Source organism: Populus euphratica, unplaced genomic scaffold (assembly GCF_000495115.2).
Source record: "Populus euphratica unplaced genomic scaffold, PopEup_1.0 scaffold80.1, whole genome shotgun sequence".
Classification (NCBI taxonomy): Eukaryota; Viridiplantae; Streptophyta; class Magnoliopsida; order Malpighiales; family Salicaceae; genus Populus; species Populus euphratica.
The window spans coordinates 299,106-325,866 of NW_011499960.1; the positions used below are offsets into that span (position 1 = coordinate 299,106).

Sequence of the window (26,761 nt, forward strand, 5' to 3'; positions counted from 1 at the left end):
AATAGTTTTACACAGAGACTCTGTATTATACAACTGATTAAAAAAATCAATAAATATCCATCATTGTTCAAACCATGGTGGCTGATTTGTTGTGAATATTTTTTATTTTATTTTCATAGGTCTGTTAGAGTGTTCCCTATGATAATTAACAGTCAATTTTATAAAAAATAAATTAAAATGTTGTTGGAAAAAAATGAAAGAGAAAGAAACAAAATTAAGAAAAATAAAAATATAGACCTTTTGTATTTACTATTCAAGAGGCAAAAACTTTAGCATTGTCCTAAAGTTTGAACTTTTTACATATTCGATTCCTATTATTTAAGGATTTCCTATTTAGATTCTAAACTTTATTTTATTTGTGTTTTGGTCCTTATATCAAGAGAGAAGAGAAAAAATAAGTGAAAAAAAAATAGAAAAGAAAAAAGAAAATATTATGTTGTTCACATTCTAACAATAAAAAAACCGATTTTGATGTCAACAAATTTGTTTTAAAAATTAAAACTTTTATAATTATGGTTTGAACGTAATTCTTATTTGAAAATTAACAGAGAAAAAGAAGGATGCTAATTAATTAGTTAATTACAAGACCAGACTGAAAGTTCTCATTGGATAAGGTTCTGTTCGTATATTTTACATGTAAAATGTTTTTCATGAAATGATTTACATGTAAAATATTTTTAAATATTTAGCTTGAAAAATATTTTTATATAAAATATTTAATATACAAATATTTTTTACGAGTAACAATAGAGAGGGAGGTGATTATGATAGTGACATGGTACTAATAATAATGATGACATCGCAATAGTGGTGAATAAAATGGTCATGTGATGGTAAAGAATATGATGGTTATGGCATGGAATGATAATAGAGGAGATGATTGTGAGATGGTAATGAAAAACAAAGATGGTGGTGGTGAGATAACAATAATGGTAGAAAATATAGTTGAGGTAGTGATGATTAGATAAAAATTAAGATTGAAATAGTTAGATAATATTGTAAATTAATTATTATTTTTAAAATATTTTATGGAATTTCATGAAATAAAAATTTGTAAATTATTTTGTGAAATTTTATGCGCTGAAAATATTTTTTAGTAAATGAAATAAGTTTGAAAGTTAATTATAAAATATTTTATACCAATTAATTTTCTTGTAAAATATTTCATGTGAAACAAATATAAAAAAAATTAATTTTTTTTAATGATAAACAAAGAGACACTAAATGTGAATTGCAATTGTGATAGACAAACTTCTACTTGGCTGTAGAATCACCCCACCTATATTGTGCGCTTTGGCATATCGATTCACGTGCAGCAAAGATATAATGCAACATCATTGTTCAAACCATGGTGGTTGAGTTTTTCAAGCTCACGCTGCTAATGAGAACTTGCTGTAGAAGCGAGTTTGGTCCACCAAAATCGCTGATGAGAGAGGCTCAGACCATGAAGATCATATGGCATCCTGGCATATCACGTCTGCATTGGAGGGTGAAAACGAATGATTGATCTCTCTCTTTACATCCTAAGCTATGATGAACTTCATTCATGCTAGCATCTTGGAGTGCCATATGTTACTGTTATGGCCTAACCTGGAGCTTAGTATTCAAGTCCTAGCACCCTTAATTCGAAAGCTGTTGAGGCTCGATTTTGCTCCAATGGATGCTAGGGCTTGTTGTGCCTGCCAAAGTCCAGAACCCAGGAGGCTTAAGAAGAGGGGACTGATTTTCAAAGCAGGGAGAACTACAAGAAACCACAGAATAGAAATCTGGACAGCTGAATACAAAGATTAGGAAGAGAAAAATAACAAGGATTTTCATACTCAAGTATCATCTCTTAATTAGACTAGCTTACTGTAATTTTTAGTACATTTCACCACTGATCATCCGTTTATGTTCAACCACACACTCTTAAACAAATAATGAATGAGGAAAAATTATATTACTTCCAACATGTAATCAGAGTTGAACAAACAAATCAATGAATATACAAGCTTGAGTGCTTTTTCTATTGCCTTCCTTCAGTTTAGATACATCTTAATCTATCCTCATCATCGTAGTAATTAATTAGAAATCTTTGAGTAATTTCCGAACTTGCTCTAATGTCACAAATAACAGAACAGTGAAAGGTACTTGCCTTGAAATTGTTGGGATAAGCCCTTATACAAGGCCATAGAATCCTCTGCCTTGACAGTCTTCAGTGCACAATCTAATGTACCCTTATAAGGTGGTTCAACTCCAGGTTCAACCTTCATGTTCATAACTCTAGTCTTGATCACATCAATAGGGTTTGAAGCAACGAAAGCCACAAAACTTGCTGCGACATAGATGCCGATCCCATCACTCATCAAACCCTTCTCCAAGATCATCTCCTTGGCTTGATCATATGATGCAAGCTGTGATATTGTCATAATCATCGCACAGTTGATTGTAAGACTCAAATCACGCCACAGGCTACCGACACCTTCCTGCTTTGACATTTGACTTAAGGCATCGACAACACTCTTGTAATTTCTACGCTGTTCAATTGGGAGACGTCCATCAGCCTGCATACAGACCATCGCTACATCAGCAGGGTTACTAACAACAGTCTTGATAGCACCGGAGATTAATCTAGCCATGATCTTACGTACAAGTGGCATGGTATTAGTATCTGGATCCGTCCATTTATGTTTGAGGACATCATAAAGGCCCATGCGGGTGGTGCAGTATAAGGTTTGGCGAAGGATGGTAGCGGAGACACTAGAAAAAAGGATGGCAGCGCCCTCGAATTGGATGATACGGACACAAATGAAAAGGGGTCCCACACGGGGTGGAGGAGTGGATTCTAAGTTGGTCGGTACGAAAACATTGGCCATAGAGCTTAAGGAAAAAGCAGGGCGATAAGATTGCACGAAAAATGGATTTGGGACGTGGGATTCACCTTGAAGTTGCATACGGACCTTGATTAAATTCAAAGGGTGAGTGGAAGCACTAGCAATGATGGAGGTAACACTACCCTCAGCAAAACCTTTCAAATCCATGATATAGTTTCTGATGAGACTTTAAAGAGCTAATAATTAATAATCAAAGAAAGAGTTGAATTAATAATCGAGATGGATGAAATGAACAGAGTGAATATACAAGAGAGGAAGGAGAGATAGAAAAAGATGTGTTAACGAGTGTTAAGATCATAATCCATCAATATTTATACAAAGATTAGACGCTAGGAAAGAACACAAAGATCTTCTTGAAAGCTAGACACAGTAATCTCTGTTCACATGTTGACTTGAGTTAGTATTATTCAAAAATATACATATTTGTCTGTTTAAAGGTGTAATAATATATTGTGACTGCTGTCAATGACAGTCTCTGTAGACCGGCACTCCAAATGTCATAATGCCATTCAACTGTACATGTGGGTACCACCTGTGGAATTATATGGAGCAGACGTTTATGGAAGATGCACTGTGTGTTTTTTTTACTTACTTCAACTGTTTCTGTTTTCATGTATGTGAACCAGTTTTCGAGCAACTCCGTTCACATGTTGACTACTTGCAGAATTATTTATGGAAAATAAATTGTGGGTCCTATAAGAAGACTGTGTCTACATGCAATAGACAGTTAAATCAGACACTCCTTGATCCTGTCCAAGTAAATGGACTTAAATTGAATTTGAGGAAAAACAAGCTTTCGAGGAATTAGCGGCTTTTGAGGTATTTTTCCTTCATTTTTTTTAAATAATACTTTGTTCCCTTTAATTTAACTGCTACACGTTTCAGCCAATCCTTCATTTTCTTTTTATTTAAATTTCTGATTTGACATAAGTGAGAGAATATCACTAAAAAACAAGATAAAAAAAATTATTTATTGTGCACGTTCCGACAGCAAAGTAACTAGTTTTTTGTGTGTAAGGTTTCCCTCGAAAAAAGGAGTTTATTGTGGTATGAAAATAAAATAAAATAAAGGAGAGCCTCTCTTAGCCGCAAATTCCATCACAAGTAAGGCCTCCTGCGCTAGCCAAAGCTGGATTGTCTTTCCTACCTCAATCAGTTTGGGAATTCCTGACAGCTTTTCCTTAGACTTTTGCTTCAGCCCTCTCCCTCTCAAGCATTACATGTTCCTTGTATAACTACTCATATTGCTGAATTCGGCTTTCTAACTCAGCTTGGACTCTTGAAGACATGTCAGTCCTTCCTTAGAAATAAATGAAATTGGCTTTCAATGTCTCAAATACAATATTGGTTTGCATCCAACTTACTCCTAATTCTCCTCGCTCCTTCACAAATCAATTTCTGGCCACTTTTTCCTCTTTTAATTGCTTCTCAAAAAACACAACTTTCTTATCTTTCTCCATTAATTGTTGCTCCACAAACTTCCTCAATTTCTCTTTAGTGAGAGCTATTCCTCGAGGGTGATCTTGAAAGTTTTACTAGTGTCCAAGTTTACTCGGAGTTTTTTCAATTATTCTCTTACTTCTTTCTCTTTGTTAATATTTTTTCTCTTGTTTATTTCGATGACTTGTGAGATTCAAATTCGAGATTCATAGAAACAATACTTATCAATTATTAATTTTGATCTTCACATTTGATACTTTTTAGTAGTGATTGGATCCCTCAAACCATGTAATTTTTTTTAATTAATATAATTAGCTTTCAATCTTGTTTAATGCTTTCCTTGATTACTTTTAAAATGAACTAATATTTAAATAACCTAAAAAATTATGATAGTTTGGCCATCCTTTACATATATTGTATACCCCCGTATTGTCTAACAATCAAGATGAGCATGTAACTAATATATCTAACTATCATAATCAAAGACACCTATTATCTTTGCCCACAACCCATCAGATAATTTATTGTTTTCATTTATAGGGCTTTCCATTTAACTTTTTTTTTTGAATTTCTCTAAAGTTTTGTCTTTTATTTTGTTTTCATTTAGATCATTTCACTCTTTTTCTTTAACTATTTTCAATGTTTTTTTTTTTAACTAAACCTGGTTTAGAAATTATTAAATATTAGTTTTTTGGTTTCTATATAGCTAATCAACCATGCATATTATTGATTCTTTATCAACTTACTACAATGATTAATTTTTAGGATAATATTAATTTTTTAGAAAAATATTTTTATTTTTCATTAGATAAATTCAAGGAGTGGATATCTTTATATATCCAGATATTAGCTAAGAAGTTACATGTTGGAGAGTTGAACTATACACACTTAACCTTTTCAATTTATAAAAGCATTAGAGAGCCCCATCTACACCAACAGTGGATTTATTTTACAGATCAATTATTAGCCCAGGACATACTCATGACTTCATCAAAATGCATCTTCAAAGGTCTTTAATTTGGATCTTGGATCTACACATATTATCCTTGGAATGAGACTTATGACCTCCTCCCTCTTTAAGATATCAGTCAGCTATAAATCCCGAAAGAACTCTTCATGATATTAGTCAGCTATAAATCCCAGTCAAACTCCTCACTTGTTGCTCCAGTTGAACAGGATTATCACAAATGATATGATAACATTGGAAGATCATAGCCAGTTTTTTTCTCGCCTGATTTACATTGCACTTATATTTTGCTTCTGATCCATCTGTGCAGCTCTACAAGGTGTTTGTCTCAATTATTGTACAATTGGGATTGGAGAATTGTTGCTCTTATTTACTGTCTCCGCAGGAAATATATAGAATACCCCTACAAATGGATGATGAATGGGATTGCTCTTCTAGATGATGTTAACTAGGTTTTGTTAAAAGCAAAATCTGGTTCCAAGTGTTACGTGATGTAACATAGCCAAGTGTTTCGGACATCTGTATGGAGCATGATTCATGAGAAAAATAGTTGTCTGGACAAATATCAGTAATTTTGAACGTATCATAGGCACATAACATTATTTTCGGTAGAAAAAGTGTCGAGGATGGCGTTTGTAACCAGGCAATTGTAAGTGCACTTCATGTTCATGTTCGGCAACCCTTTTTACTCTTCGGGAAACCCCAAGAGTGTAGCAGAAAACGATGCCTAAAGAAATTATATGCAAGCAAGAAAGAAATGGGGGAACTGAACAGGCTAAAATGCAGAGAGGATGGAGATGCTAATTAAAAATAGTGAAAACAGTGGTTTCCCCCCTCTACGCTCTGGATTGAATGCTCATACTAACACATAGATAACCTTTTTCAGATTCGTTCTTCTAATAAAACATCTACGGTAACTATAAAAGTATAAAAATTTATTTAGTTGCCTGCACCAGAAAATCAAAGATGATAATCAGAAAATGAACCGTTGGTCTATCGGAAGTACCATTTACTTGGACTCTTGAGCCAATTCTTCCTTGCCAGCACTTTCTTCGTTTTAGAGATGAAGTCGCTTGTTCTTTTTGTAAGAATAGAGTCATCTGATTTGAGAAGAGGGTCGGATCTTTGATATTTTCTAGATTCAGATATATTTTGATGTTTGGGATGGATGTATTGTTGCCATGTTAGCAGCCATGTATAAACATTAGGTCGCTTGCTGAGGTTGACAAACAACTTGATGCCTGATTTCTAGTGTAAAATTTCCTTGTTCTAAGCGCCTCCGAAAAGTGAATTTAGCTCAACAAATCTATATCGGTTCCTATAAATTTTTGGCCTCATTTCTCGTTTAAGATCATGTAAGTTTTTATAACATAACATCTTCAGTCTATATAAATGGCTGATTTACATGGGACATCAATTTTACAACTCTCTCGTCCATTGATAAAGCACAACAGGTGAACGAACATTCAGGACTGGAGAATTATTGCTCCCCTACATACCGCCTCCGCAGGTAACGAGCTCGAGAGGAGTTTTGACATCATTGAGCATGCAGGATTATCGCTCCTCTACTTCATGGCTCCGCGAACAAGAATACTCATTGACAAATGGTGCATTCAGAGCAAGCTTTCCAATCTTTAACAACTTTCACTGTCATATACACGGAACATTTGCTATAATTCTATGGAAAATGCCATTTATATTGTACATAAGTTGTGCCTGGTTGGGAAAAAAATTAGAATGCACCCTGCCAAAAGGAATCAAATATCAATTGCCTGGTGTATGAATCCCCGTGGGCTGTAAGCAATAGACTGAAGTTTGAAACAATTTCATCACATTATCTGGATTATCACAAGTAATAGCACCATTAACACTTGCACAAATTCTTTGAAGCTTGGCATTCCTCAATGATCTTGCCTCGGATAAAATCTTGAAGAATAGGCCTTGGTACACTAGCAAATGAGAACAAATATGGCCTGTTTTGCCTGCTTATTTTGAACACATTAATTAGTCTGCTGAACAAAATATGAAGATCTCCACTGTCTTATGTAGATACACAGTTTCATTATTTGAAGATCTCGTGATTTCCTTTCTAATTAAGGATTTTGGCGGCCAAGTTGCACCCTGTAGCCAATTTTCCATTAACCTTCAAGCAAACTCCTTGTGAGTAAGGCAAATTATCACTTTAAGGAATAAAGACTGAGCCAAGGAATCTATCATGTTTCCAAATGCAGAAAAAAATGTTGAAATTCTTCAGGCACTTTCCTGTAATCACGTGGGCAAGTCCATTTCATTATGCAACATAAAAGGGAATAAGGTAGATGTTAACGTACGTAGGCGATATTAGTGAGAGCAGAAGATGTTAATAAAATTATATAGAAGTATTTGAATTCAGAACTAGATGACCAAACACAATATTTTATTTTGTGATTGGTCAGCAAATATAAGTTTCAATCCTGAACAACCCAGATCAAGGGAAAAACGGAAAGAAGAAAAAACATAACGTGTCACAACAAGAAACGGAAGACATGGCATTTTTTTCAATGGAGGATGGATAAGAAGGTGAGCTAACAACAACAACATTTAAAATGACTCTCCTGTTTTCTAAACCAGACCAACCATAAGGAACAGATCACAAATAGATCTCCCCTACGTACATCGATCTATCTATAAAAACCCATTATCATCCCTGGTTAATTTGTCACAAACAATACCACACAGTTCTTTCTTCTCTTAATCCTAGCTAGGAAGTTCATATAGCCTCTTCCAGGCCATGAGATTTAGCATCGAGATGGCAAGTTTCAGCTGTTTTATCTTAGCTCTCTTCATTGCTCTATCAATTTCAGGAGGCGAGGCAGCTCGGCAGCTTCTGCAATTGCCCCCTTTACCTCCGGTACCCAATTTGCCTAGACCAACAGTGCCACCAATGCCTTCTATACCAACACTACCACAGCCCACACTGCCAACCGCACAACCTTCCCTGCCTAAACCCACACTACCTCCACTTCCTAGCCTGCCAACAATGCCTAGTCTCCCCAAGGTCACCTTGCCTCCACTTCCAAGCATGCCCTCAATGCCCACTATCCCTATCCCAACAGCAATCCCCTCTATCCCGTTCCTCTCCCCACCACCTGGAAACTAGACCATGCTATTGCTCATTCTGAGTTTGATTAGTAAGCTTTCGGTCAAAAGTTCATATCTTTTGGTCCCTGTGAAGAAAGTGTGAGGAGTTGTGTTGTATGCTTCTGGTCCTATTTCCCTGTATGTCATTGCCTTCTTGTATTATACATATACCTTTATCAATTAAAAGAAATGTAGTTTCAAACATTGTTATCTGGTGTTTTTTCAACACATTTGATTACTAAACTCCGCTCTTTCTGGAATTCTGCTGAGCTTGCACTATTAATGATGAAACTGTTGGTCTCTCACAAGAGATTTTATTGAGTACAAATGCCAAAACTGGATGTATGCCTAGAGACTACAGCAGATACATACCAAGCTCAAGATTATATGCCTAGAGACTACAGCAGATACATACCAAGCTCAAGATTATCTTGTGTGTTTAATGCTTGCAACTAGTGTTGAGACTTTCATAATTTGAAGAAAAAGAATAAAAAAGTAGGAAAACAAAAGTTTAACCGCAACGTCAAATAAATGGTCAGAAAAATATTCATTTGATCCTAAGTTTGAGTTTCATTACTAGTATATCATTGAAACAACATATTTACATCCGATTTATTTTATTTTATTAAACTATGGTGGTGTGTGTATAATGTACTGCCTAATGAGCAATTGATATATTTTTACCTCGAAGTTTGAACTTAAAAAATCAAGAAAGGCAACGTATTTTTTAACTGTTAGAAATTTTGCGTGGACAAGAATGAATGAAAATTATAGTGATAAAGAATATGGATAATCACTTGCATCCTAAAATGTATTTTCTATTATTTATACTCAAAGCAAATCACTTTCCATTCTAATGACAACATTGGATAAAATTAAGAAAATTAGCTAAACTTCACCCTTTTAGATTTAGACTCTACTTGATTGCCCGAGCTTTATTGTGAGCAATTTTAGGCTGTATTAGTTAGATGATTCGCGTGATGTTATGGGTCAATTGTTTTTTGTATAAAAAATATTAAAAAAATAAAAATTTAAAAGTGTTAGATCTTTTTATAAAGCTATACCTAAAAATCTTAGGTTTGGCTATAATACCTGATTCAAAAGTAATATTTATAATATTAATAATAACATTAAACTTGCATAACCCAAGTTTAAGTGGGTTTGATTGTAATATCAGACCTAATAGCCTTAGATGTAGATCTGGCTGCAAGATTGTATTATAAAAGTGTGATAATTAAATAGATTAAGAAAAAAAACATAGAAAAAAAACCAATATGAAGAAAAACAAAAAAAATCTGAATTAACTAGGTTAACCCGTCAAATATTAGATTCGTGTTGTGAAAGTTTGATAACTAAATAGAAACAAAATTGGCATGTTAACCCCTAATTAATTGGGTTAACCCGTCAAACCTGAGATCCACGTCATGAAAGTTTGATAACTAAATAGAGAAAAAAATTAATTAAAAAGGGAAAAAACAAAAAACAAAACAAAAGACATGGCTTTTTCATTGTGGACTGCACTCTATAGTCTGCAGTCAAAGGCATAAAAAAGAAAAAAAGAAAGAAAAAAAAAACTAACCGAGTTAAAAGAAAAGAAAAACCTATAGCAAGAAAAAAACTAATGAAGAAAAAGAAAAAAATATAAATTAACTGGATAACTTGTCAAACCTGAGATCTGTGTCATGAAAGTCTAATAATTAAATAGAAATTTTTTTAATATCAACAAACTAAATTAAAAAAATTAATTAAAAGGGAAAAACAAAGAAAAAAAACATATACAGAGAAAAAAACTAATGAAGAAAAAGAAAAAAATATAAATTAACTGGATAACTTGTCAAACCTGAGATCTGTGTCATGAAATTCTTATAACTAAATAGACAAAAAATTAACATAAACAAACCAAATTAAAAGAAAAAAATGAATTAAAAAGTAACAAAACAAAAACAAACAAAATGCATCACCTTTTTCACTATAGACTACATTGTGCAGTCCAGAGTCAAAGGCATAAAAAAAAATAAAAAAATTAAAGGCATCAATCGATAACTAAATAGAAAAAAATTAATATTAATGAACTAAATTAAACAAAAAAATATTAATTAAAAAGAAAAAAAACCTATAAGAAGAAAAAACTAATGAAGAAAAAGAAAAAAAATCTAAATTAACTATTTTAACTTGTTAAACCTGAGATCCGTGTCATGAAAGTCTGATAACTAAATAGAAAAAAATTAATATCAAAAAAATTAATTGAAAAAATTAATTGAAAAGAAAAAAAAGGCATCAACCTTTTCATCGTGGACTCCACTATGCAGTCTACAATAAAAGGCATAAAAAAAAACTAAAAGCATTAACCTTCTTACTGTAGACTACATACAATATTAAAATATGAAATTGGAAGTAAAATTAATTAAAAAAAATCTAAATCAACCGAGTTAACTTGCCAAATCACGTTAACTCATTAAACCTAGGATCCTTGTTATGAAAGTGTGATAACTAAATAAAAATAAATAATAATATTAGCGAATTAAATTATATAAAAAAAGATTAACTAAAAGGGAAAAAGCAAAGAGAAAAAAACTCACGCGAAAAAAAAACTAATGAAGAAAAAGAAAAAAATGTGAATCATCTGAGTTAACTCGTCAAATTTGAGATCTGTGTCATAAAAATCTGATAATTAAATAAAAAAAATTTAATATTAAGAAAGGAAATTAAAAAAATAATTAAAAAATAAAAAAACAAAAAAAAGGCCAAAAAAAAGTAAAAGTACCAACCTTTTCATCATGGACTGCACTGTGGAGTCCATAGTAAAAGGCTTAAAAAGAAAAAAAAAAGGAAAAAAAAATAAAGGCATACCCATAGGTTATTTTTTTTTCTTGCATAAAAAATATAAAAAGGCTAAGATCTAAGAGTGATAGATCTTTTTGTAAAGATATACCCAAAAACCTTGAGTCTAACTACAACATTTGATCCAAGAGTAATATTTATAATATTAATAATAATATTAAACTTACATTACTCAAGTTTAAGTGAGTTTGATTATAACACCAGACCCAAGATCCTTGGATGTGGGTCTGGGTGCAAGGTCGTGTCATAAAAGTGTGATAATTAAATAAATTAATTAAATAAAAAAAAGAAAAAAACCAACATGAAGAAAAAAATCTATATTAACTGGGTTAACCCTTCAAATCAAGTTAACCCATCAAATCTACGATTCACGTCATGAAAGTTTGATAATTAAATAGAAAAAAAAATTAACGGGTTAACCTAGAATTAACTCAGTTAACTCGTAAAACCAAATTAACCTGTCAAACTCAGGATTGTGTCATGAAAGTCTGATAATTAAATAGAAAAAAATTTAACATTAACATACTAAACTAAACAAAAAAAAAGTAATTAAAAAAAAACTCCAAGTTACCTTGTCAAACTAGGTTAACTTGTTAAACTTGAGATCCATGTTATGAAAGTCTGATAGCTAAAAAAAATAAAATTAACATTAACAAAAGAAAAAAACACAAAAAATGGATGGGTTAACTCGTAAAACCAGGTTAACCCGTAAAACTTGGGATATGTGTCATCAAAATTTTGATAATTAAATAAAAAAATTAATATTTAAAAACTAAAGTAAATGAAAAAAATTAATGAAAAAGAAAAAAAGCAAAAAAAAACTCTGGGTTAACCCGTTAAACCCGGGATCCGTGTTGTAAAAGTCTGATAACTAAATAAAAAAATTGGCATTAACAAAAGAAAAAAAACACAAAAAAGATGGATGGGTTAACCTAGAATTAACTAGGTTAACTCGTGAAACCAGGTTAATCCGTGAAACTTGGAATATGTGTCATGAAAGTCTGATAACTAAATAGAAAGAAATTTAACTCTAACAAACTAAAGTAAACAAAAAAATTAATTAAAAAAATAAAAAAAATCAGACTAACTCGTGAAACCAAGTTAACATGCTAAATTCGCAATCAGTATCATGAAAGGCTGATAAGTAAATAAACAAAATTAATATTAACAAAATAAACTAAATAAAGAAAATTATTAAAATAAAAAAACAAAGAAAGAAGCAAAAAAAATGAAAAAAAACTTGAAAAAAAACAAGTAAAAAAAAAAAATGAAAAGAAGAGAAAAAATGCTCAGCGTTTCACTGTAAATTGCTACAGTGAAAAGCTTACAGTGAAACGCTGAGTAGTTTTAGTTTTTTCTTAATATAGATCGTATGCACACCAATAGTCTCATCTTTTGCTATATTTCTCTTTAAAAATATATCATGAAACTCACTTAAAAGAATAGCAAGTAGAATTAAAAACCTAACTCACTTTATTAACATTTTAAGAAACATAAACATTGTCATTGATGAATTAACATGCAAATCATGCAAAACCATTATTATCATGGATCATTTTCCTATTCTGCCATGCATGCCTAAGTGTCCCAACATTAATAGGTTATTTAATTCTTTTTTTTTGCCTTGCTTAGCAATTATTCTTAATTGAGCTTTGAATTGTTATTGAAGTATTAATTAGCTACCAGTATTGGATTCTTAATTGAGATTTGATTTATTACATTAGTGGTCCAACCTAGTGTTTAGAAAATTCCATAGTAAGGTTTAATCTATGCTTTTTTGTTGTGTTAGCCGGAATATATGACTTATGAGGAACATTATTACCTTCAGTGATAAAACTACAACCTTCAAAAATAGCTTCTCCTTGCTTCTATATATATTGTCTCTTGAATTTGCTAAAGTATACAAATAAATTTTTAATAATTACTAAAATTGATTTAATTATGGAGCTTGAAGGTATTATAGATTAATCTAACAATACCAAATCATCAAGGTTTTTAAACTAGACGCGTGAGCTCCTTTAGTCTCCATGTTCTTTTTCTTATTTGTAGTTGTTGACTTTTTTATTTTTTATTGTCTGCTTTCAGTTTTTATAAATTTTTTTCCTTGTATTTTGCTTTTAGCTACCATCTAGTTAGCCCTTTCAATATATCTACTTCCGAAAAATTAAAAAGGAAATAATGTTCAATCATAGGGTATCTCTCAGCCAAAATCGGTGAGGCTTAGTTTACACCAAGGTACTCTTTTTATAATGTTTGCATATATGCGTTTATACAATCTTCAAAATGTTCAAAATTCATCAAGAATATGATAGAAATTATTTTAGTAAATCCTCTCAAAAAAATACCATTAAAAGTTAATTGTTATTATATGATATGAAAAGAAAATTAAGAGAATGACAGGTAGCTCCCCTCTAGTCCACAAATCCTGAAATATTTCTGGCTATAAGATCAATAAACAGGATGTTCTCAATTATTCTATGGCAAAGATATCGATCAATTACCTACAACCCTGTAAATCAAAGGATGGTCGACTAAAGCTAATCGATTAAATTCCTTCGTTAAATCTACTGGGATTGCTTTCAATTGCTGATCTTTTAGGCAAATGCAAGAAGAAACAACTTAGCGCAACATTATTCCACCATGGTTTTTTTTTTCACACATACCATTACAAGTTTTCAAACTTCAGATAGAGATGCTGTAAGGAACTCCTTTTCCTGTAACTCCAGGGTCAGAAAATGGCTTCAAAAGCTCGTAAGGCACAACGCCAACTCCATTTCTGTTCTTCAATTTAGTGTCAGCATTCCTTTCATCAATAATTCCTTCAAACTCCTTCAGCCTCCCATTGAACTTTGCGAAAGCCGCATTTATAGCCGGTTCCTCTGTCCATGATGGCTCTATTTGCTGCCCAAGATACTCCTCATCGGGAGAATGATTTGATAACACATCCAATATAGCCATCACTGTTGTTGCCTGAATTTGTGAAGGGAATGTTGTCAATAGCATCATTTCAGGTTTCTCCCAAAATAGTTTCAGCAACTCATCGTTCGGGTCTTCGGTTGGCATATTCATCCTAGCAATTGTAGGCCTATTTGGAAAGTATCCTGCATATGTATATTGTCCGAAATTCACTGCGGCATGATGACCGGAGGCTATCCATATGATAGTTGTCAAGGTTTCAATAAGGTCCTGAGGTGTTTTAAGCACAGGCCACCAGGGTTCATCTTTCTTGTCAGCGTGACCTACCGTTCGAACTTCTGTCCACCATGCTTGGAGCTCATTATCAGACAAAATGAGACTTGAGTCTGAATAGTAGTGATTGACATAGTCACTAACCCACTCTTTGATGATATCCCATAAAACCAAACCATCACTGGCATATGGATAGTCTTCCACCATCAATTTCAATCCATGTGGAGCAGATGGATCTTCCATAGCCATTCCCCTATCAATTATCAGAATCAGAAAGAAAATGTTATAACTAGCAGCCGCGTCAAAAAGCTTATTAATTATGACTAGCAGCATCTAAGTTTGGTCGAATGAGAGGCTAGCTAAGGATCGATCAAACATACCTGTTTATTAGATCCTTGGGCAGCGCCTCGTAGTCAAACCGCCATTCTTGATCATAGACAGCAGAGCTTAATTCCATAGAATACTTGCCAGGAAAGAATGACGTCTCTATAATCCCTTTTGCATTAATTAGATATTGTCGAGCTAGAGCATTGATCTCCATTGTGTACCGGAAATGAGGGTGCAAGAGTCTGTAGATTGGATGCATTTCACTAAGTTGGCGATTGGCCGCGATTATGTATGGTTCTGTGCAGCAATGTGTTCTTAGCCTGCAGAATATAACATATGATACATGTTTGTAAATCGATTCAAATCCTTTTTTTTTTTAAACATAACATCTGATACATGTTTGAAATTGATGGTGGAAGAAAAATTTTGTACATTAATGCAAGGCGGCTGCTAACCGAAATTTTTTGTACATTAATGCAAGGCGGCTGCTAACTCAAGCGCAAGGAAAGTGCATACCAGTGACTAATAAGTTGGTGATAGCCAGACTCATGTGCAAGGACATGAGCTTTGGCAAGCCTCCAAAGCCAAACACCAGTGGAATGCCAAGCTGGTCTAAACACTTGCTTCCATTGCGGCTTACCATCCATCGGTGGTCGAGTGAGCTCAATAGCTAGTGGTCTCAATGTTCCTTCATGGGTTAAGAAGAACAATGTCCGTGACCCGTATAATGTCGTGCCTTTCAGCTCTCTTATTTTGCTTACAAAAGGTAGGAATAAATCATGGTAGTCAAGGATGAAAAGCTTCTGATCTTTTACTGCCTACGTTCATCAATGCACCGAATTTAGTTTGTTAAGAGGAAAATCAAGATGAGTTTCAATACCGTTATTCAATCGGTTTTCTACTTCATACCTCTCCACATGTCATGAACCCTTTGATTTCTTGCTCAACCATTTCTGTAGTGATTGCTGATTCCTGAGGACCATAGATTTCAGGGTCTAGTTTACTCCTTAATGGCCATTCCTGCATGATTTAATGCAATACTTTCATCAAGAAAAGAGTAATGTCTCAGCATCGTTAGTTTTAATATTACCAACATTTGTGAGCAATTGATTCATTTCTTGATGAACCGCATGAACCTGGACTGGTTTTTCCTTTCTTATTAATGGACAAAAATACCATACCGTGACCATTTTGATGCTACAAGGGTTGAGACCAGAAAGAGTCTGTCTAGCAAATTCTTCATCCCTAAACCAAAAAAATCTGTCTCCTGAAACACAAGAACTCTTAAAGTGAGAAAATGATAGATATCTTTTCATTTATGATTGATTTATTAATTTCCCATGTCAAATCTAGTTTTTATTTTAGGTATAAAAAATATCTTACTCTCCATGGTATCAGGAGTCTCAAATTTCAAGATATCTTTAGTTTCATCAGTGATGGCCCTGAAAAGGTTAGGCAGAAGATCTTTCCAAAACCCCTGTTTCTTAAGGGGAGGCAAATTGATTCCTTCATTGAATAGTGCGTCAATGGAACTGAAGAAGGGGAATCCAAGTTCACTGTCAACAATAGCGGTTGATAGAGAAGGTACTAGGGCATGCAATACTGATTTGAGAGTCTTGGCAGAAAACGTGCCCATCTTTATTTCTGAGAATTCTTCATCTCGAGGCACGTAGAAGCTGCTACTCCTTGTCTCCGTAAGTGGATCTATCAGCACAATTGTTTCCAAATGGTTAGAATCAATGAAGGATAGAATTAATTTCCATAATTTAGTTAATAGGTATAGATTAACAGTAATATACTTGACAATTTCTTTTAATAGATAGGTTTAAGTTTAGTAATTCTAGTTTATTTGATTATTATATTAAGATCATAATATTATCTCGACAATTTTCTTTGCAAGTTTATGAAGCAGACTTTTTAAATCTACCTTGTTTATAGCTTGAATCACAGATTAAACAGGTTAAGTAAGATCATGATATTGTATCTTTTTTTGAAACAAACAACATTGGACTTCGACTCGATCACAATCCAACATTACTATTTTTTTTCATTATTTTTCTGCATTTTTACCTGACTCGGTCCGTGGTCGGCCGGTACGGCAACGCCTAGGGTACGGGTGCTCTTGGCCACCGAGCACCGGCCTTGCTGTCTCTGGATCGCTATCAGGATTTCCAAGATCATTGTACACGTCATAGTCATAGATCCTTTCACCTTTCTTTCGTTCTCCGCTGTCACTGCCTCGTAAACTTTCAAGCTCTTCCTCTCTCAGTTTTGTCAATCCATTTGGTGTTTCCAATGGCAAGTATGACTCCTCCATGAAACACAAAAATCAATTCATATAAAAGATTCCGTTATGTGGGATATTTTATAAGATTAAAATAACATCTTTTTTTTTAAATTTATTTTTAATTTTAGTATATTAAAATAATATAATAAGTTTATTTGAAAAAGATATCCAATTTATAAATATTTATATCAGTGCGAGATTATTTTTTTTATTTTTACCATATCCATGACCTGAAAACTTCACATGGTAATATTGACATTATCGTGAGGAAAAAATAAATAAATCATGAACGTTGAGTTAAAGCATATGAGTATACATATAAGCTCCCCCGATGAATTATATCCTGTGATTTATCACATGAAATCTTTTGTATTATTTTTCTAGTTATTCACTCTTTCAACAAAACGTGTAATGTAAATTTAAATTTATTTTTTTATAATTTTCCTCAATTTATTCTTATTGTATATTATTAGTGTGATAAAGTTGAAATTTTCAGAACATTATTATTCATCAATTACCATGCTGGATAAAATTATATATATATATATATGGTACTTTATGTACAAATGTTTTTCTTAAAAATGTTTTGGTATGGCATTTGTGGATGTTATGTGTGGCCTGATCCAATCCCATTATCTCAGTTCGATTGTTCTGAAAATTTTAACTTTATCACACTAATAATATAAAATAAGAATAAATTGAGGAAAATTATAAAAAAAAAATTTAAATAATTTATATTAATAAATTTATCATACTAATAATTTAAATTTTATCCAGCATCGTAACTTCGTAACTGATTAATAAAAGTATCAAATTAAACAAACAAACAAAAAAAATATATTAGATCACATGAGAGTAAATAATTATTAAAAAATCATATACATTATATGGGATTTCATCTCATTATTTTAAATTTTTAAATTAAAATAATTTTTTAATATATTATCAGAGTTTTGATAATCAATTAATTATAAGTTTTAATCTCATAACTTAGATCTTTGATAAAAACTTAAGTATAAAATATTGTAGATCTATATAAATTTTAAATACAAAAAAATTTTATCTAAGAAAATATTTTAAAAAAAATACAAATAATATTTTAAAATTTCATATAATAATTTAAATATTTAAATGGAGATAGTTATTTGATAATAACAAATCTTATTATTAAAAATAACTAACCTTATTAGTGAAAAAGAGTCTCTTCTTTTTATTGTCAAACTTGGAATGGATCCAGGAATCACAAGTCACATGAACGGGTCCAGTAGGGAAGCCATCAAACACAACATCATGAAGGTAAATCTCACTATGGTGCTCATTCTCAACAAAAATGGCACCAATCTCTCCAAAATCTGGTGGAACCACAAAATCCGCTTCATACTTGATATCCTCTCCGTCATGATCTATCTTGTGTGCGTACTTTCGAATTGAGGGCTTCTCTAATCCCGTCTCTAGAGAAATTCAAAAAAAAAAAAAAAAGAGAGAGGATGGATCAACTTTTTGTCCTTTTTTTGGGTGGGTACAGCTTTTTTACTTAAACAACTTTTTTTATACTGGTGGGTACAGCTTTTTTACTTAAACAAATTTTGTCTTGCTTCAATCATTCATCTTTATATATATATATATATCTTTGCAAACGAGGAACATATGTTAAGTTTTTCCAATAAATAAATCATCCGATAAGAACTTAAAAAATTGTTAATAAAAAAGAAATATAAAATACTTGGAACATGCACAGGTCTTTCAGGAAGCGCTGCTTACTTGGGTCAAGCTCTGCACTAACAAGCTCCAAGAGGAGTGTTTTGCCAAACAGGTCTGTAAAATCATCAAGTCCTCGTTCTATCCCTATTTCTGTCCAAAAATCAACAACTGTTTGTTTCACAGTCACCACAGCCTTAACATCTGTGGACTGCTGTGTGACACTAGCTACAGATTTAATGCTTCCATGTCTATAGCCAACACGAACTTTTTTGTTTGCTTTAGTGGACAAGGACCTTGGATACACAGGAAAACCACTGCCATGGATGAATGGTTTAGGTAGTAGAAAAGGGGTTTTTGTTGAAAGGTGTGACTGGTGAAGCTGTGGCCTCAACATTGTTGCTGATAGGAGAGGAGATACTTAGGTTTAACGAGGAGCTTGTTGTATGAAAATCTGTAGTGAGCAAGCTATGATATATAGAACTAGAGAGAGAGAGAGAGAGAGAGAGAGAGAGAGGAACATGTTTTTCATATGGTCTATAATTCATGCATGTGATACATAATTAAATTATTGGCTTGCAAGGTAAATAAATTTGTTTACATGTCATCATAATTAACATCATTTACATGTTCAAATTCAAAGAAAATTGTCAAAAAGTAAATTTCTCATGAAAGAGTGGATAGGTATGATTTGTTTAATAAACATGTGAAAATTAATAAATCTTACTTTTCAAATCCAAATCCAATTCCAAATCCAGATACTATCAAGTTACATTGTTTGAATTATTTTTTAGTGGTTGTGAAAAAAAAAAAAAAAAGAACACCCTAGACGCCAATATATATATGGAGAAGCCTGTAATATGAAGAAGAAATCTCTCCCTTGGTAATTATTGTGTTATGACTATGTTCAATTATACATACGTCTATATTTTCTGACATTATAAATACATTACCCAAAGCAATAGGGAAGCTAGACCAGCTGGTTCAGAAAACATAAAAAAGGGAAATTTATGCCATTTAGATTTAATCAGGAAAAAAAGTTGCCCCTCACCACACCAAAAACAAAAAAAAAAGTACATGGGTCTTGCTTCCTTCAAAGTACAATACCATTAAAAAGTTGTTGCGGTCGTGGTTGGTATGAGAATAATTATTATAAATATGATTTGAAAAAAATTATTTTATAAAATTATTTTTAATTAAAATTAATTTAGAAAAATATATATTTGATTAAAACTATATTACTTAAATAAAATATAGTTTAATGTGTTTAGTTAAAAGAATAATTTTTAAATTGAAGTTATAAAATAATTAAAATATATATATATATATATATTAATATTAATAATTTTTAATTTAAATATTATAAATTTAACTATTGTTATTATATCATAAAATAAATAATATTGATATCAAATATTTTTTATTATATCATTAAATTATGTACAATTTCATTACATAAAAAATCTATCAAACAAGAATTATATTTTTCATGATTTTTTAAGTATTCAATAACAAAAACTGAATTTTTTATTATATCATCAAGCAATTTCTTTTTAATTTTTTAAATAAAACACAAAAAAAAAACATAATTTTTTTTGCTATAAACACTAATAAGGGAATAGTACTGTTCATATGAACAGTATTTATATAAATTAATTTATTTGGGAACTGTTCATTTCAAGAGCACTGTTTATTCTTGAAGTAAACAGTGCCTTGGTGAATTAATTCACTAGGACACTATTCACGGTAAGAAATGAACAATAGCCAGGTGAATTAATTCACCTAGGCATTAGACAGAGTCGTGTGAGAAGCAGCTGCTTCTTGTAAGAATGTATTTAACGGGTCCATATATATAGTAATTCATATTTTATTGTTATCAAATATATTGTTGTCTATGTGATTTGCTTCAAAAACAGTCCAACCATGTGAACAAACAAGATTGATTTTTTTTTTTTTTAATTTATATGAGATGTCCAGATAGTATACACACCACAACTATATAAAATATCACGGGAGTGACAGCCATACAGGCTCGAATCCAAGTATAGAATAAGGAGACAAATCAACTAAACACTGAAATTGCATATCTTGACGTCCCTCGAAAAAAAACAAAATTGCATATCTTGAGAGAAGTGGGTATTGTTTCCATCAAAGTACGTGGTATCTTTTCTTTTATATACACTAATATGTAAAATGTTAGATTATCCCGTATGAAGATGTAGATCTGACTATTAATTATAGGTTTATACAAGTTGTGAGCACACCAAAAAAATCATTTCTTATAATTTTGTTTATCTTTTAAATAAATTTTATTACACAGAATTTGTGTGTACAAGAACCTTATATATAATTAATAGCTTAGCTTTAATATTTAGTTAGACAGGAAGATTATATCTGCTTGATAGGGATTAATTTGTCAAACATTGCGAAGTTGAAGAATTAGTCTAGTCTTCCTTCACTATGAGAAATATTTTTGTGTCAAATTCTTTGAAACATGGATTTGAACTGCTGATCTCCTATAAATACCTACACTAGACTTAATTAAAAATTAAGAATTGAAGATATACTTGATGACAATACTTTGTTAAAGCCTTAAATGTCTATTAAGCGAAAGGATTAACACGATAGCATTCAATTTCAATATTGTACATTTTTAGAGTATAACATGTGATAGATCAGGGAAAGGCTCCAGTCTAGAGGGTTAGCTAATTTTCTTTTCTTTAATACATATAATATTATTTTAATAAATTTTTTAAAAAATAAATAAATTAATGATCAATAAATTTTTTAAAAAAACTAACTATGTTAGGTTCATGTCACTAATACTACTGTTGACTTTTTAAACAAATCAACATCCACTTAGTTTCTATTCCAAATATAAAAAAAGTGTATGTGAGTGTAACTACAGTTAAATTTTAAAGTATTTTTGGTTATAAAATACATCAAAAAATATTTTTAATATCAATAAATTAATATAGTTTAAAAATATAAAAAAATAATTTTAAATAAAAAATCTAAATTTCCACAAGCGTTGCACTTTGCGTGTCCCAATATATGTATTCATGTCAGTATCAATTAATGAAGCAAAATTGTACGAGATTGCATTGTCTAGAAGGGACCATGGCGGTTTCACTTCATTCTGCAGCCTCATCGGTGGTGTGTCTCGAGCCTTTTTATCTTATTCACCTTGGTAGAGCATGGAACTTTCTTCAACTCCACCCCTTGAACCTCCCCCAACGCCCGCGCGTGCACAAAGACGCAGCCACAGCTCCCCCAACGACCGCGCGTGCACATAGACGCAGCCACAGCTCCCCCAACAGCCAAAGTCCCTGCTAAAATAAACTTTAAGGTACACAGACTAAATTTCGACCACAAATCCGTGAGACCTCTCTCTTACTAACCGTACGTGGATGGACCACTCTTTTACCTTACAAATGATTTATGGTTTTATAATGGGTTATTTCTTCTAGTTGAATTTTTATTTTTATTTTTGTTTTTAAATTTTTTAAAATAAAAAAAATAGTGAAAATGAATATCCATATAAAAAGTATAAAAATAAAAAGTTTTTTGATTAAGATATCATAATGATATATTTTTTACAAAAAAGGCTCATTGAAAAATTCATGTATTGGCTTACACAAACAAAATTATATGTTTCTTACATGATCATGGTAAAAAAGATGGTTTGGTCAACTTTTAATTTTAGTAACGTTGCATAGAGTTGCAAATAATAGAGTTGCAAATAATAATAGTAATTCTTATAGAAATATTGTAATAGATACAATGAAAATGAATCAAGATTATATAGATGAATGTATAGCCATAAATGAAGAGCTAAATGTAGATGCAACTAGGTTTTTTATTTATCAAAAGACTTTAATAAACCATTATGGAATGATTACACAAATCATAGTAAATTATCAGTCGTTGCACAAGTATTCACCATCAAGTTAGATCATTGATTGAGTGAGTTCAGTTATGACATAATTGTTAAATAGACGAGAAGTATTTCACTTGAAAGGAATGGTTGAAAAAGAACTTTTATACTGTTAAATTTATGATAAAACCCCTCAGCTTATAATATTAGAAAATTGACATGTTTCCAAACTTTTTTATGTTGTAATACCTTGAAAATACAGAATTGACCAAGTGCAGAATATGTAAACATACTTGTTATAAACCCAGAACTAGCAGGGAAAAGGACTGCTGATGTACATAAAAACAAAAAAAAACTTAGATACTTTTTATTTTTTAATATACTGCAAAGGTTATTTATGTCTCTAATAACTGTTGAACACATGACATGACATTATTCACATAATGCAGTAGATAAAGTCATGATATATTCATTTGATGGTATAGCCTGAAAACATTTTAACAAGAAGCATTCTTTAAAATTTAATTTTTTTATATATTTTTTTAATTTTATTCTTTAATATTATAATTATTCCAATCAAATTCTCTCACTAACAAAATAAAAATTAAAAGAATTCTATGGGATCGACTTGATAAATAGATTTAATCTCAATTCTTCAAAGTAGGTTAAAGTAAATAAATTTATCGCAACACCATGATATATTGTAAATATGCCTGTGGACTGTACAAATAATGGAGCAACTGCAAAAGGTACATTCATTCACATGCATCATCTCATGGAGTCCAGATAAGACATTATCTTGTTCGGTAATAATTGTACTGGTTCATTAAAAAGAGACGGAAGCTAGTAAATATTCTAGAAAATAATGTACTGTCATTCAAGGAGGATCACTCATTTTTTTTACTCATCTAATATATTGTTACATTTTATTAATCACCATTAATTGTGATTCGTTAATCTTCAATTTTCTTTTTATTATTATAAAAAAAATTGTGAGAATCTAATCAGTTTCATCTATGAATTCAAAATCCAATTAAAAGCTTGAGTTAATTTATAATTTGATTGATTGAATCAAAAAATTATTTTTTTTTTGAAACAATTCAAAATAATTTCGTTTAAATATTTTTCTTAAAAATAAATTAATCTAGGTTATCTTAAATAATTTAAAACCATAAGTTAAAATGCAAAAATCATTGAAATGGGTCATCAATCAGTATCCTATCAGCCAACTACAAGAGATGGGGCTAGCTGGTTGATGCAGTGTCTTGTCGTCGAAAATAATGCAATGAAATTAATCCTTATGAAATGATTAATTGAAAAAGTTTATACATGTGTAGCTAGAATCTACCACAAAAATGAACCGGCAATATATATACACGCTAGCATATTCACATGTAATTTATAGCGGGTGAATATTAATTTTTTAAAAAAAATATTAAAAAATATTAAAATATTTTAATAATATTATTAAATCTAATCAAGTGAGTTAATTTTTAAATAATTTATTGTTTTCTTATATCAATAACATTTTTACAACATATTTTAATCTTACAATTTAGTTTCAATGCTCAAACCTATTTTGATAAAAAAAAAAATAAAGTTTAAGTAAAAATTGAAATGATTGGATGTTGGATTCCAATTTCTTGCATGATTTTTGTTGTTATTTAATTTTTTATTTATTTTTTATAATTTTTTTTAAAAAATTCAAAAATAATAATAAAAAAAATAAAATAAAAAAGTACATGTTTTTTTAAATATATTTGTATTATTTTTAGCATTTTCAGTCTCATCTCAAAAAAATTTAAATTTTCAAAGGTCTTTTACACGTGTTCAACTTTTCATGCATTATTTTTAAAATTGTTGATTTTTCTTGTTGAATTGATGTTGATATTGCTCGTTTTTTAAAAAATATAAAAAATAAAAATTTACAAAAAATAAAGAAGTTAAGAGAGACAAGGATTCTTTGTCTTTAATCAATGGAAAGTGGGAAAAAAAGTCGTCACATAATATTTTGGTCACTAGGAACCTAACTGGTTTTAGAGATCAGGTATGAAGATTGGTTGTGTAAAGTAAAAGTATTAGTACCCCAAATATATCTTGCATAAGGTAAGCTGTATTGTTTTATTATCTGATAAAAAGATAAAATGTTATTGTATTTTTTATTATTAGTTTATCTAAGGTTTAAGAAAAGTCTTTATCCGTAAAAAGATCCTTACTTATCAGGTAAAAGCCATCCATTCTAATGTCTATAAAAAAAAACTCTACCTTTTTAATATCAAGAATATGTTTTACATATAAATTTAAAATCTCAAATACTAAAAAAAAAAAATATGTTTTTAGAATTTTTGAAATATTGGCCTAATTTCCATGGCTATAATAAACTTGTTATTAAAGCCAAAATACATGCTAAAACATATTTTTGAATTTTTTTTTGTGTTTTATGCATTAAAAAAATGGTATGATTTGTGGCAAATGTTCATCTTAAAGATAGACCTATCATATAAATAAAAAGATTGATTGATGAGTTTAAGTACTGAAATTAAAAGGACAAAGACAAGGCCAAATTTAGAAAGTTTTTGAGCGACGTGCAAAATTTCATTGGGATGACCCGTACTTATTCAAATATTATCCTGATCAAATATTTCAAAGATGCCTTCCCGATAATAAGGTAAGTAGTGTCATTAAATTTTATCATTTTAAGGCATGTAGGAGTCATTTCTCATAAAAAAAACAACTGCAAAAATCTTACAATGTAGATTTTATTGGTTCACTATGTTAAAAGACATACATGTGTTCTGTAAAGCTTATGAAAATTGTCAAAAGTCATGATTTGTTTCAAAACATAAGGAATCATTAGATAATCTTCTAATGACTTTTGAAATGTATCCTGGTGAAGATATGTGCTGTGCATTTCATGACTTATGACCTCATTTTCATAAAAAAACAACTTCATATAGTCTTGAGAATCTGACTAAAAAAAATCATGTTTGCTAGTTTTTAAGAAAACTGGATGAGAAGCCTATTCCCGATCCATAGAAGGCGTTTAAGCCGTTATTAGACGTAAAACTAAGGGAAGGTGTGAGCCACAATCACAACTATCTTTACATATACATGTTTTTTTAAAAAAATATATAAAATAAATAAATAAATAAAAATAGACAGTGAGACTGCAATTGACCTACATATAGGGGGTATGATTGCATTTTTAAGTTCTCATTTATAAAATCTTTTTTTCCTTTCATTCATTTCTATTCAACCCATACATTCAACAGATATAGAAGTGTATAGAAAAGACAGGTTCCTCAAGTCATCATATAAGAAACATTTGTGTTTTTGGTGAATCCACTCCTATAAAGGAAATAAAATTTTTAGAATCAGCAAATCATCTTGGTTAGGTACTAGTTGAGAGAAAGATTCATTTAGTGTATGGGGAGGTAGCCTTGGGTTAATGGGGGGAGTGTCAATAGCTCTATTTTTAGGAGGTATTCAAGTTATGGAGGTTGTCCCTAAAACTTTAGCACAAATGGACATCATTGGAAAAATAATTAGAGAGGAACTATAGGTCTTCATAATGTTTGATTAAATGAATGCAATGTTTAAACACGCTGATACCTTCATTGCCTTACCAGGTTGTCTGGGCACATTAGAAGAGATCTTTCATATTACCTTTTGGGCCTAACTGCAAATTCACCATAAACTCATAGGTCTGTTAAACGTTAATGGTTTTTATGATAAATTATTGTCTTTTTTTTATCATGTTGTGGAACAAGAATTTCTAACATATTCAGCATGATAAATTATAATCTATGCTGCTACTGCTGAACAATTGATTGACCAACTACAATCTTTCACTCTTGTAATTGATCCCTCAATAAGTCGCATAAATTGATCAACTAAGAAAAGTCGTAAAAAGCTTAGATTGGATTTGAGCCTTTATTTGTGAATCCTTGTGTCTTTTGATTTTCTTAATAGTCTATTATTTTGTATTTTATTGTTTCTTATAGTTATTTAAGTATATTTTAGGTTTGTTAGTGTTCGGTGTTTCAAGTGATGTCTTCTATACTTTATCTTTCTATCTTAAGACATTGAGGACAATGTCTCATTTTGATTGGGGGGAGAGGGTAGTAGTTGATAAAAAAAAA

The 26,761-nt window shown here is 31.0% G+C and overlaps 2 protein-coding genes across 2 annotated transcripts; both read right to left on the reverse strand.

Moving 5' to 3' along the window:
- Positions 1-1,787: 1,787 nt before the first annotated feature.
- Positions 1,788-3,045, reverse strand: LOC105138626 (mitochondrial uncoupling protein 5-like). Its single transcript, XM_011044770.1, has one exon. It carries the CDS (start codon positions 3,018-3,020, stop codon positions 2,103-2,105), a length of 918 nt encoding a protein of 305 aa, XP_011043072.1. The 5' UTR covers positions 3,021-3,045; the 3' UTR covers positions 1,788-2,102.
- Positions 3,046-13,717: 10,672 nt separating this feature from the next.
- On the reverse strand, positions 13,718-19,262 carry LOC105138627 (linoleate 13S-lipoxygenase 2-1, chloroplastic-like). The gene is made up of 9 exons (XM_011044771.1): positions 18,806-19,262; positions 18,227-18,495; positions 16,828-17,065; positions 16,141-16,461; positions 15,939-16,024; positions 15,667-15,777; positions 15,274-15,575; positions 14,811-15,077; positions 13,718-14,683 (listed from the first exon to the last, which is right to left on the reverse strand). The coding sequence occupies exons 1-9, from the start codon at positions 19,137-19,139 to the stop codon at positions 13,924-13,926; spliced, it is 2,688 nt and encodes an 895-aa protein (XP_011043073.1). The 5' UTR covers positions 19,140-19,262; the 3' UTR covers positions 13,718-13,923.
- Between the last annotated feature and the right edge of the window lie 7,499 nt (positions 19,263-26,761).